This window comes from Desmodus rotundus, chromosome 9, assembly GCF_022682495.2.
Source record: "Desmodus rotundus isolate HL8 chromosome 9, HLdesRot8A.1, whole genome shotgun sequence".
Classification (NCBI taxonomy): domain Eukaryota; kingdom Metazoa; phylum Chordata; class Mammalia; order Chiroptera; family Phyllostomidae; genus Desmodus; species Desmodus rotundus.
This window is the reverse complement of record NC_071395.1, coordinates 94351445-94364297: the sequence shown is the minus strand read 5'-3', so window position 1 is coordinate 94364297 and position 12853 is coordinate 94351445. Positions and strand designations below refer to the sequence as shown.

General features: G+C 46.5%; 1 protein-coding gene across 6 annotated transcripts in view; it reads left to right on the top strand.

Annotated features, from left to right (window-relative positions):
• The window catches only part of ACACA (acetyl-CoA carboxylase alpha), a 266878-nt gene that overhangs the window by 243796 nt on the left and 10229 nt on the right, over positions 1-12853 (top strand). For all 6 annotated transcript variants that reach the window (XM_053910461.1, XM_071219350.1, XM_024572899.4 and 3 more), the window contains 3 exons: positions 92-204; positions 11470-11624; positions 12260-12430. In XM_053910461.1, coding sequence (XP_053766436.1) covers positions 92-204; positions 11470-11624; positions 12260-12430 — 439 coding nt within the window. The remainder of the gene's footprint in view (positions 1-91; positions 205-11469; positions 11625-12259; positions 12431-12853) is intronic.

Genomic DNA, 12853 nt, shown 5'->3' with positions numbered 1-12853 from the left:
AATTATAACTGGCCTCATTCTATTGTCTCATTCCTTTGAAGTGCCTCTGTTTCTGTTTTGTTATGTTTTCTCTCCTTTCTGTTCAATCCAGGGCGTCAGTTCTGGAGCCAGAAGGGACAGTAGAAATCAAATTCCGCAGAAAGGATCTGGTGAAAACCATGCGTCGGGTGGACCCAGTCTACATCCACTTGGCTGAGCGATTGGGTATGTCTGCTTGTCCTCCTGGCAAATCAATGAGCCATTCAGCTGATTTGTAATGAGTGCATTCTAGGCCAGGGGAAGAGGCACTGAAGCATTTGATCAAATTCATGATAATCTTTATTTACTGTCCTCTATATGGTAAGAACCCTGGTAGAATGAAATAGTGTGTGTAATAGGAGGGAAAGTGGGCCCTAAAAAAGCAAAAGTCACCCGATTTTTCTTCTGATAGTTCCTTATAGTTCAAATAGTCCGTCTTTCTAGGCTTGTGGATATCCCTGCAAAGAATGATTAGCTAGTAGTTGCCATTGGAGCCAGGCTAATCAGAGAATATGCTAGACTTACATGTCCTGTTTCCACATGTCTCTTTGGACAAATCCTGCCTCATTTCTGAGGGATGTGAGAGTCAGTGTCTTGGGAGAGGAAAGCTGGAAACCTACTCAGGCAGTGTTCTAACCCATCCTGAGCTAAAGAAATGGAAATAAAGATTGTGCACTGTTGCTCCAGAGGCTGTGGCATCGGCAGCCCCGAGATCATCCAGCCAGCGCTCTGTTGCTCATTTGTTTTTGGAGCTTTTGGGAAGCGCTTGTGATTTGAACATAGGACTAAACTGTGGGAGCCCCGTGTTGACTCCAAAGTCTGAATGAGTTTCAGATTCTTTTAAAACGCTGATTTTCTGCTCAGATCTCCCATTGAGCCCCTTGCTGTGTTTGTACGGATAATTGCTTGAGTTTCTTTTGTTTATTGGTTTGTTTTGTTTTCAGAGAAGCAGAGATTGTCTTTAAAAGGTAGTGAAATGCAGTGGATGGAAGGTATAAATAAGAGAGATAGCTAGCTCATCTGTGTTCCAAACAGTAATTTAATTAATGAAGAGCCATTTGTGGACTCTCTGTATCCTCACCATCTACAGGCACAGAAACTTCTGTTTGCTGCCACTCTGGAGCTTGTGTATCCTGGTGTTTGGAGCCCTGAGCCAGGTCGCTTGCCACACACAGTGACTCGGGTCTCAGTAAACCCTGTTTGTGTCCCTTTGTTTGCCATCAGGCACCAACCACCAGTAAGCCGAAAGCACTGCAGCCTGATCCTTTTATGGGAAATGCACGCACACAACAGGAAATTGTTGTGTGTGTGGCAAAGTTGTTTCTACAATCTATTGCCACCCAGAGTTGTTGAGGTGGTTTTTTTTCTTTCTTCTCCAAACAGGATAATTACTTCTGACCAACCCATACACTTTAATTAAAGTAACTGCAGTTCAAGAGCAAGTTCCTCACAACTGTACACAGAGAAAGCTCTAAAAGCTTCAGCCACTGATAAGCATCTCACTTAGATGGCTCATAATTGCTCCCAGCATCCAGCGATCGTTGCTGCTGTTTTTACCACTAATTCTGTACAAAGGCAGCAATGCCACAATTGCAGGACACAGCAAATTGCATAATTTTCTCTTTTTTTCCCCCCCTTTTTTTGCTGGTTTTCTTTCTGGCCAATTTAAAATTTGTCAAAGTCGGTCTTCTTCTGGATCACTGCCCTTTGATATTCCGTGCACTCCATTTGCCACAAACAAGCCGCAGGGCCGCAGTTCATGCTGACTCCAGCAGAAGCAGAGAGAGCTCCATTTATCTTACACTGCCTGCTGAATTCCTGCTCATTAACTGGGGGTTCACTGCCTCTTTTTAACCCCCCAATGGCTGTTATCATCCCTTCAGAGTAACGGGGTGGTAGGAAGAGGGATCCTCTCCGTCCGTTTGCAGAACGACTGATGGTGAGGGGTGTGGGGTGGAACTTCTTTCTCTTGAAGGAGAGTGATAGCGCTCCCACCCTTACCCAGCACCTTTAACTTTTGAAACATAGGACAGGGAGAGGGAGGAGATTCCCAAGTGATGGCCGTTTAATCATTTGTTACAAATCATCTCATTATCAATTTGCTGTCCACATTGAAGAAAACCATATTTATTTAACCTTGACCAAAATGGCACTAGAGAAAGAATCCTTAGTCTGCTAAATGTGAAGCAGGCTCTGGCCCAAGGCATCCTGGGAACATGAGCAGTGGGTGTGGAATAAAAACAACTGGGTAAAAGTCTTGGTTATGTGGCCTGCAGGTAAATTGTTTCACTTCTCTGAACGGCGGTTTCTTCATCTAGAAAGTGGGGATAACAGCCCCCACATAGCAAATGTGAGGGTCAGATGAGTGTGCTTTAGCTCTCAATCTGCAGAGCATTTTCAAACATGGGGATTGGCATTCTTTCCTTTCCATCTTAATCAGTAGAAGAAGCAGATGGCCATGTCTGGGATCGGGCACTCTCTGTGGCTCAGGTTTACTTTTGGAGCCAGTGGTGTAGGAAAGGAAGGAAGAGAGACAGAAGTGGTCTTGTCTCCCAGGCATTTTGCTGCCTTGCAGGGAGACGGTGCACACCCACGTGCCTTTGTGGCACAACGGATCAGCAGGGATGCAATGGAACAGGCTGTGATCCTTGGAGGGTCTCGTCGGCTTTTGGCCCCTTTCTCAACACCCAGAACCAAAGACCGCCAAAACGCTTTCTCACAAAGTGGATAAAAATGGCCTCATATTCCAGATTGGGAGATTGAGGCAAAAAGAAGAGTTAAATGAACCATTTAAGATACAAAATAAATGTATCATGGAGCCTGGAGTAAAATTCTGGTTCCACACGTTCTCCTTTTGTCCAGATTTCTCTAGATTTTACCTCAGCTGAATACTGAGCCTGACCAAAATTAAACAAGAATTCTTTCCCTTTAAGATCTACAGCCAAGTCTACTGAGAAAAGTCAGACTTAGGGGAAAACCTGTGGGGTGGGCGTTATCTTGTGCTCCTGGTGTCTTCTCCAGCTGGCCTCTGCACCTGCGGGGGGCTGGTGGGGGGGGTGGTGCGTGGCACGCAGCCCCATCCCTTAGACAACCTGGCACACAGCCAATGGGCTGGGTTCAAAACACAAAAAATGATTTGTTACCATTTTACATACTTAGTTTAGGTAGGGAGGTGGTGAATTACTAGTTTGCAGTCCTGTGATTGTAACAGCGAGTATGAAAACAGGTCGTGCATTAATTCCTAATAGAGGTGAAGGGAGGGAGAAATTACCCCAGAAAGAAATGAAATGGAAGTGCACATATCGGAGTCGGTCATTGCTGGACCAGTTCTGCCCCTGGAGTCTCAGCACTGGGGCTTGGTTAGAGCCTGTGTGGGGAGGATTAACATCCTACCATTCCGGTCGCCTTAAGGAAACCAAATTCCTCCTCTGGGAATAGGCCCTGAGCCCTACGAGGGCTGCTTAGTGTCTCTCTGACGTCCAACCTCACAGAAACAGGAGCCGGGAGAGTGGCTGTGGAGCGAAACGGCCCTCCTGGCCTGGCCTCCTGAGTGCTGTGACCCGAGGTCCCTTCTTGGATCCTCGCCCTCCTCTCACATTCAAAAGGAAATGACAAATCAATTTAGACAGAGAGAGAACTGCCCAGCTCAAGTGTGAAGCCATTGTAAGTTCTCCACTGTCCATCTCCCTCAGCTCAAAGAGCACCCGGGCAAAGGCGCCTCTCAATGGAACTTGATCCTGTTCCAAACCAACATCTCAGTCGTGGCCCCATTCCCAGAGAGCCGAGCAGCCTGCCACGCAGCACCCTGGCTGTCCCTGCACAGAGCGCTCCTGGGGAGTGCCGGCCTGATAGCAGGCAGAGGCAGCGCCAGCTGAGACAGGCCTGGCCTCCCCAGCACCCACACATCTGGCCCAAGGCACCCTGGAGCAGATAGAGTATTGTGGCTGCGGGTGAGGATAAATTGTCTGTAGAAGTCTTCGGGAATGCCTTTCTCCCAGGCCTTCCCTTTGGCAGCCAGGATGACGGGAAAAGGACACTTCCTTGGGGTAAGGCGATACAGGGCCTAAGCTGCTTTTCTGGCAGAGGTGATCAAAGTCTCGGGGCTGTGTGTATTTTTCCATCTCTTGTGTCCATCTTCAAGATATTGTAAGCTGAAAAGAGCCAAAGTTGCTTGTTTGAGGCAGAAGGCAGCAAGCACCCTTACTGCAAAATTGAGACTAGGAAAGAAAATAGTTCAAATACCCATGCCTGGAAATGGCCTCTGGCCCTGTCACCTGTTATGCATGGAGTGTCCTCACGGCACCATGGCCACCCATTCACTGTGCTCTGGGGTAGGTAGGCCAATGACAAACAATGTAAGGTTTTCTGTTGCAAAGGTGGAAACTACGGGATCGTGCCTCCTCCCTTAAATTAGCAGCAGCTTACCACCTACCTCATGGCACTGATTCAGAGACTCGTTGGTCTCATGGAATTTAGTGCAGTAGTGACCACATTTTCTAGGAGAAGGGGGGCTGTTTTGGTTGGCTCCGTTAACTGATTGTGTTTATAAAAGCACCTGAGCTCACCCCTCCCCAGGAAGCAGTGATTCCCAGTTCGGTCAGGCTGGCGGGACCCAGCAGGCATTTTGCTAAACTGAACCTAAACTTCTGCCTGCCCGGAGGCTGTCACCAGGCTGTGCCTGAGACACCCTGTTCCCCACTTGGCCCCACCTGCCCCAGATCCCTGTTTCTGCGCCTGCCTGACTCAGGGAGAGCGACATAGGGAAAGAAAAGAGTAAAGACTTCAATCATATTGCCACTAGAATTCAGAGAATTCTTTGCTGTCTCCTGACTCTTTTGTGTGGGGTGTTTGCATGGGGTACAGGGCACAGGGGTGTTTGCAGGAGAGTAATATATATATATCTTTATTCCTATTTGGAAATCTCTGGGTTTACTATAATGTTTTTTTAAAAATATGAACAGCAGAGCAGGAACACCATTGCAAGGAACCTTGGGGTTAAACATCCCTTGAGAAGCTTGCTGTTAAAATCAATATGCAAATGAAGTTGTATTTAGATAGGTATGGCCCCCTTTGAAGAAAAGCAGATATATGAAAATGGGATTTAAAAAAAAAAAAAACTAGATACATTGGGAGAAATTATTCCCATTACAAAAGGATTATTTGCTTTACCAAAGGATTCACTGCAGGGTTCCTTCTAAATAGCTCCCTTAAGGCATTTAAAACAGGATCTGATTTACGCAGTTTTTCAAGAATGCTTTCGTGTAAGGAAAGGCACACCTGTTATGGATACGGAAATAGTTTTGCAGAGGTTTTTTTTCACTGTATCTTACTATCTTTATAGAGAAATTTCTTTCAACATAGAAAATATGATTACATAGATCTTTTAAACAGCTACTTACGTTTGTACTTCTGAATCTTAATAAGACTCTGGTCTTTTTTATGCTGATTTTTCAGTCTCAAGGTTGAGGTGTGTATTCCTATATCTGATAATTCTGGAGCTTAGTAGGGAGGGTGGTCTAGTTCTTGTCTTAGCTTTGTAAGCATTTAACCAATCAAAGCAAATTGCTTTCTTAAGAGAAGGAAGGAGGGCCCATAAAAGTTAAAATTGGGTTTTAATTTACATAGGCTTCTTAGTATAACTTTAAAAAAAGTTTTAAAACACTTTAATATCACATTCTTTTACAAAACATTTTTCTTGTTTGCCAGATTAGTATTGTTGTTACATAAATGAGAAACTGAGCTCAGAAAAGGAAAGAGATTTCTACAAGGTTATCTAGTGCCTTTGGATGAGCAGAGAATTTTTTAGCCGATGCCTGATTTTTATTCTAAGCTTTGAAGGTCTCACCCGTCCTCCTCCTCCACAGGACGTGGCCTGCTCACCCAGAGGGTAAGACTGGCCTCCGCCTGCCCTCCCTCAGTGGTGTGGCTGGGTGAAAAACACCTCCCACTGCAGAAATCAGCTGTCTCCTCAGCAGCTCTTCTTCAGCTTTGGCCCCACGGAGGAGAGATTTGGCTTTTCATTATGTTGGCCCTGGGAAAACCTGGCAGGCTGCTGCCCTATGGACACTGTGGGTCAGTTTAAGTTGTTTCATTGAAGGGACAGGGGTTCTGAAGCCAGTCTACCTAAGCCCAGTCCCAGTTCCACCACGTCCTGGCTTTGGGGCGTTAGGCAAGTTACTTCACTTTCTGTGCCTTGGTTTCCTCATCTGTGAGATAGTGACCTTTTAGGGTTGAAGATTAAATGAGATGAAAAGTACTTAAACACCCTGGCTGGTGTGGCTCAGTGGATTGACTGCTGGCCTGAGAACCAAAGGGTTGCTGGTTCGATTCCCAGTCAGGGCACGTGCCTGGGTTGCAGGCTGGATCCCAAGTTGGGGGCGTGTGAGAAGCCAACACACATGGATGTTTCTCTCCCTCTCTTTCTCCTTCCCTTCCCCTCTCTCTAAAAATAAATAAATAAAATCTTAAAAGAAAAGTACTTAAACAATACTAGCACACAGTAACATCTCGGTGATGCTAGCTAGTACTTCTCATTTGATCAGACTTCTATATTTAACTCTTTACATTAAAGTTTTTTATTGTCAAGTTAATTTTCAGGATTTCATGGGGTCTTTTTATTTTGGGAAGGAAGTTTGATGCGAGTAACCTACCTCTCTTCTCTCATCTCAGCCTTTTCCTAAACTAGGTCCTGGAGAAGAATGACTTTGCTCTCTGCAGCATAGTCTTAAACACACTCACACACGCACACACAGCGACCTGCTTTCCTAAAAACCCTGAGGCCCTGCAATCTGGCCAGAAAAGAAAGAAAACCATTCCAAGATATTTAATTGTACAGGGAGCTTACAGGATTGATCGAGAGCTTAGCTTTTTACAATAGTCCAGTGAATAAGAAATGCTCCTGACAAACGATCAATGATAGGATAATCACTCTTTATCCCCCTCCTCATTCTTACCTTCTTTCTTTCAGGAGAACAGGGTTCAGAAGTCAAAAATCTTTATAGACGTCGCTTTTAAATTAAGCAGAAAATAGACATTGACATATTTGTTAATCTCCCCTAAATCATTACTGAGGCTGGCTGCTTCGCTGTACAAGGAGAGGGGGCCCTCGGTGTGCTACACAAGGGTCTAACTAGCTTAGGAGCATTTTATTTTTAGAAAATAAAATTTAGAAGACCTGTTTTTTCCCCTCTTAAAACAAAGCACACAAATCCTTGGCTTTCTCATTGCATTTTAAAGACATACATTCACTACTTCTGTCTTTTCCTTGCTGTGATGTGTTTTTGAGGTAGGTCTTGAACTCTGATGAGAAAGCATTACTGAAGGAATCAAGCACGGCAGCCTTTGGGGGGATGCTCTCTGATCTTCTAGTCTTAGGGGAGAATGTTACAGGTGTTTATTTTGTTACTCTTTCAAGGCTCTAAGTGGCTTGATTAGGTGGACAAGACCTTTGTTATTCCAGGAGCTAGCCTTCTCTGTCCTTCCAACTTGGTGAAAAGCCAAGGCCTTGTTTCCAGAACGCTCTGCTCCTAAGCTCATAAGGCCTCCCTCTCTGCACCCAGAGCTGAGCTGGGCTGTTAACTCTTCTTTAACCCAGTGAACCAAACTCTCCAGCTGATCCCCCTTCTTGGCAGCTGCCAGGACACCTGCTTGATTGTCTTCAGTAGCATTTAACAGAACACAGGCTTCAGGGATGGACACCCAGACCCTAGTGTAAATGCTGACTTTGCTGCTTAAGTGCCGGATGCCATAGGGCGAGTCACTCACGTTTCAGAGCCTTGGTTTCCTCATTTGTAAAATCGACACCCTTCCTGTTAGGTTGGGTTGTTAAAAGGATTAGAAATAATGTGTGTGAAGCAACTTGGAAACCTCGGTCGTATTCAGGTATTCAGCTTGGCAGTGGTGGAAACAGCAGACCAGACCTAAGTCTGAATTGTGCGGGGTGACTTATGAGCTATGTGAGCCTGGAAGCATTGCGTGCAGCACCTGGCCCATAGTAAATGCTCAGTAAGTGGTATGTGTTATACATGGTGCACGTATACACACATGTGCATAGAGTACAGTGTTGGTTGTTTGCCCAGAAGGGGAATGTTGTAAAGGTCATTCTATTCAGCCACATCCACAGCCCTGCCATCCCTTGCCCCCACCCCCCACCCCAGCAGGGCTGTTGAGTTAGTTCTTGACCTTCGCAGTAAGAGGCAGAGCTACCCTTAAGTCGGAAGTCTGACCTGCAGAATGGGAATCCTGGAGACAGCGTCTTAGTCTCAGTTGTGGAATGGGACGAGGATGGCACTTCAGCTTTACCAGCTGGGAGTCTGCCGCCATCCTTTCCCCTTCTCTGAAATCAAAGGGGCGCTGCCACTGAAGTATGTGTCCTCCTCCCCAAGTAAGTGATATAGACAACATTATGCAGTGCCCGGGAGGTCTGGGAGCCACGCTACTCTGCCTGAGTCCTGGCTCTGCCCCCTTTTGGCCTTGTGGCCTGGGTAAGTTACATGAAAGCTCAGTACCTTGGTTTCCTCACCTGCAAGATGGGATAATAAGGATACCAGCCTCCTAAGGTTGTTGTAAGGGTGAAATGAGCTCACAGATAAAAAGCACTTAGAATAGTGCCCAGTACCCTGTGAATATTAGCTTTGACTTTGATTGTATGCACTGGGGAGTCAGGGAAAGCATTTTTTAGTTGGGCTTATTTTTTCTTTAACTTTCCATTTGATAAATATTACAGAAAACTTCTAAAAATAGTACAAAGGACTTCTAACGCCTTTTTCTCAGACTCATTTGTTAACATCTCGTCCCATTCGCTTTTTCCTTTCTGCACGCTCACGTGCAGGTGCTCACCCTTTCTCTACACGCACACGCGCACACACGTCGTCTGAGCCCCTGGAGAACAATCTGTAGACATCGTAGTCCGTTATCCAAAATAGTGTGTGTTTCTAAGAATGTACACTTTCCTCACATAACTACAAGTGCTTTATCAAAATCAGGAATCATAACATCGATCGCTTCTTGGCCTCTGGCTAAGATCAAGTGTAGGAATCAGCATTGATACAACACTATTGTCTGATCCATAATTCATATTAAAATTTTGCCAATTGTCCCAATAATGTTCTATAAAGCTTTTTTTTTTCCTTTCTCCTTTTTTTTGGTCTGAGATCTAATTCCAGACCACACATTACAATTTGTTGTCAAATATTTTAGTCTCTTTCAATCTGGAATAACACTTTCCCTTGTCCTTCATGATCTGGACTTTTTTAAAAGACTACAGGCCACATTTTTGTAGTCTGTTCCTGAATTTGGGCTTGCCTCGCATTTCCTCATGATTACATTCAGGCTGTGCATTTTGGGCAGGAAGTGTGATAGGTCCTTCTGAGGACATTGTATCAGGAGGCACATGATGTCAGTTTGTCCGATTCTTGGTAATGGTAACTTCGATTTCTTGTTTAGGGTTTTGTTCACTAGGTTAATCCACTGTAAGATTACCATTTTCCCATTTGTAATTACAAAGTAATTTGTAAGGAGATACTTTGATACTATGTAAATATCCTGTTCCTCATCAAACTTTCACCCGCTGGTTTTACCATTGATAACTCTTGGCAAAATCAGTTACTGTGCTGGTTGTAAAATGGTGATTTCCTAATTCCATCATTCTCTGTCTAGTAATTGTTATTCTGCCAGGGGGAAGAGCTGTCCTTTTCCTTCTTCCCATTTGACCATTTATATCAGGATGGACTCGCATGTTCTTATTTGATTCCATAAGTGATCTGTCTGATAATAAACACGTTTTCTTTTTTGATAAATTTGCTACTCAAGTTGTCCCAGATTTGGTCAGTGGGAACATTGTGTCCTTTTAACATGTCCCAGTCATTTTTCAGTACTTCCTGTTCTTTGTGACAATAAGTTCCAGGCTCATCTTACATTTTCCCTGCCCCAGCCCTGGTATCAACTGTTTCTCCAAGGAGTCTTGGTTTTTTCACTGGAGAAGGAAACATGTTTGCTTCCCCGTCCAGGGTGTTACAACGGAGACAGTCTCATCTCAGAAGGAAGCCGTCAGTTCTCTGGGCAGACCACCTTAGAGTGAATGAGCCATCACCCCTCCCCACCCCACAGCGTGGGGCCCCCGGGCCAGCCTGCTGTTTCCCTGGTTTGGAAAGAAGGCTGCTGAGGAGTCAGGGACCCAAAGTGATAAGTCAGTGATTGTCCTCCTTGGGAGAGCCCAAGAAAAGATAGCCTTCAGCACTGTTCTTTACCACTTTAAATTAGTGATGAATTTAAAAAAAAAAAAAAAGTAGAGTTGGGCATCCAAAATCCTCATAAAAATGAAATGAGGTACTATAGTTGCATCCTTGTTCTATTAACATGTGTTTGTATATAATACTTACGGCTCACTCAGCAGCCCAAGGCTCGTTTATGGCATATGATTCATAGTAGCATGAAAAACAAGGCCTGTTCCCAGAGAGACATGCTTGAAAAAGACCTTTCTCTTCTGCATCCCATCACCTGTAGTCACTTATTTATTTGTCAGCTTTGGTGACAAAGCATTCCGGTTGTCCTCAACACCAGAGGCCATTGCCTATTGCTCCTTCAGCTAGACTTACTCCTCACTAGGCAGGCAGCTGCATTTTCAGTGTTGATTGCCAGCCCCGTTCTGAGAGTAAGTAGGAATTAAAGTACAACACAGCAACACCTGTACTGGGACACTATTGATGGGGCGGGGTGGGGGGTGCCTTGTTATAAGGAATTCTAAAGTCTCCTGTCTGTCGAGTGAGGGTCCTGTCTTCGTCACTGTGGTCAGGGGTTGGCCCTGTCAGAAGCAGCCCAGGCAGGAGACTAGGGGCCGGCATGAGATGCACAGACATGGCTCTAACTGGATTCGAGTCTACTGCCTTCAGGTTAAGAGCATCCAACCCTGAGGTGAGAAGCTGTGGAGTAAAGCAGCTTGCAAGGTTAGAAGAAGTCAGATCCTTATCAAGCTGGGTGGGTACCGGTGTGGACAGGAGGAGAGAAGAGCTGCTGGCTTGTGCTTGGAAGCATAGGGGTGCTGTCCCACCACACCCCACACTGATGTTCAGCCACTCCGGTGCTGGTCAGCAGGGCATGGGCTTGTGTCCTTTGTGGGAAACAGGGGCCTGGCTGTCAGTGAGATGATGAGACACAGCAGCCTCCAGGTGTTACTTGCACCTGCTCAGGGAAAGACTGGGGAGAGGGACTCCCCTGGCTGCTTTTATAGTCGTGACCTCCCCAGGGAGAGGAGGCTGTGTGGGCTCCCTGTGACAAACCAAAGACAGGTCTGGCACCTCACAGAATCCTGTCACTCAGCTGAGAGGTGGTGAAGACCGTGGAGAGCAGGTCACAGAGGGAGAGGGCGATTTTGAGCTTCCTGTGACTGCTGCTCCTGAGCGGAGAGATTCCTGGTCACCACAGAGTGTGACCGGCAGGTTGATTTCATTGCAGGTACCCCAGAGCTCAGCACTGCTGAGCGGAAGGAGCTGGAGAACAAGTTGAAGGAGCGGGAGGAATTCCTAACTCCCATTTACCATCAGGTAGCCGTGCAGTTTGCTGACTTGCACGACACACCAGGCCGGATGCAGGAGAAGGGTGTCATCAATGTAAGTACAGTGGTTGCTGCCTCTAACTTGTCAGAGACCCGCAGGCGAGCCAGTGTGTGTCTCCTGCACACAGGCTCACGAGGGCTGGATTAAAACAGCTTGTGCAGATTGAAGCACTTTCCTTGTTTTTGTTGGGGGAGAAGACTTTTCCCTTTTTCTGTATCTGCTATCATCCGAAAACAACTTATGATTTAGGTCGCCTCCTGGACTCCACAGGAGGCAAGCTCCATTTTACCGGTGGGAAACTGAGTCACACGTGCCTCCACCGGGGAGAGCTGCCCAGGCGCTCAGGCTGCGAATTACTAGCGTCAGAGTTCTAGCAGCAGCTGACTCACAGCAGCTGATTTGCGTGAGTTGTTTGAGCCATTTGCTCAAACCCAGTTCCTCACTGTGGTTATCTGGGAATTTACAGCTCCTTTCCAGACCATCTCAGCCATGAATGGGGTTAAGCATTAGCCAGGCCCATCACTGTGCACGTGCTGTGGTCAGCAGGGCCTAGGAGACACATTTGCAGGGGCAGGGAGCTCGCAGCCAGCTCTCCAGTCTCTGAGCAGCTTGCTGAGGAGTGGCTGTTTGTGCCTGTGGAGTTAGGGATTGGGACTGGGATGACTCAGTTTATCCTTGTCTGTATTTAGGACATCCTGGACTGGAAAACATCCCGCACCTTCTTCTACTGGCGGCTGAGGCGCCTCCTGCTGGAGGACCTGGTCAAGAAGAAAATCCACAACGCCAACCCTGAGCTGACTGATGGCCAGATCCAGGCCATGTTAAGGCGCTGGTTTGTGGAAGTGGAAGGAACAGTGAAGGTAGGTGGGCGCCCTCAGAGGAGCCTTCATGCCGTGCTCCTCACCCCCGCCTGAGACCTGCAGGGCTGGTCGTCTCAGAATCCCCAGGCCTCTCGGGGCAGTAGTGGAGGGGAAGTGTAGGCCTGAGCCGTGTTTCCTCCCCACGGTAACAGGCCCGTGATGTCTCATCAGTAGAGGTAGTAGGGCATTTTCTGTTCATTCCATCACTCAGCAAACTTTTTTGAATACCTACTAAGTACCAGATACTGCCTTAGGCCCTGGGGACATGGCAATTAAAGAGGCAGACAGGGTTCCAACCCACACAGAGCTCCCCACCTGGAGGGAGAGACAGATGAGTCAGGGGGTCACATGCAACAGTGAGACCCGTGTTGAACGTGGCAAACCTGGGACATCTTAGAGCACAGAGAAAGGACACCTGGCCCA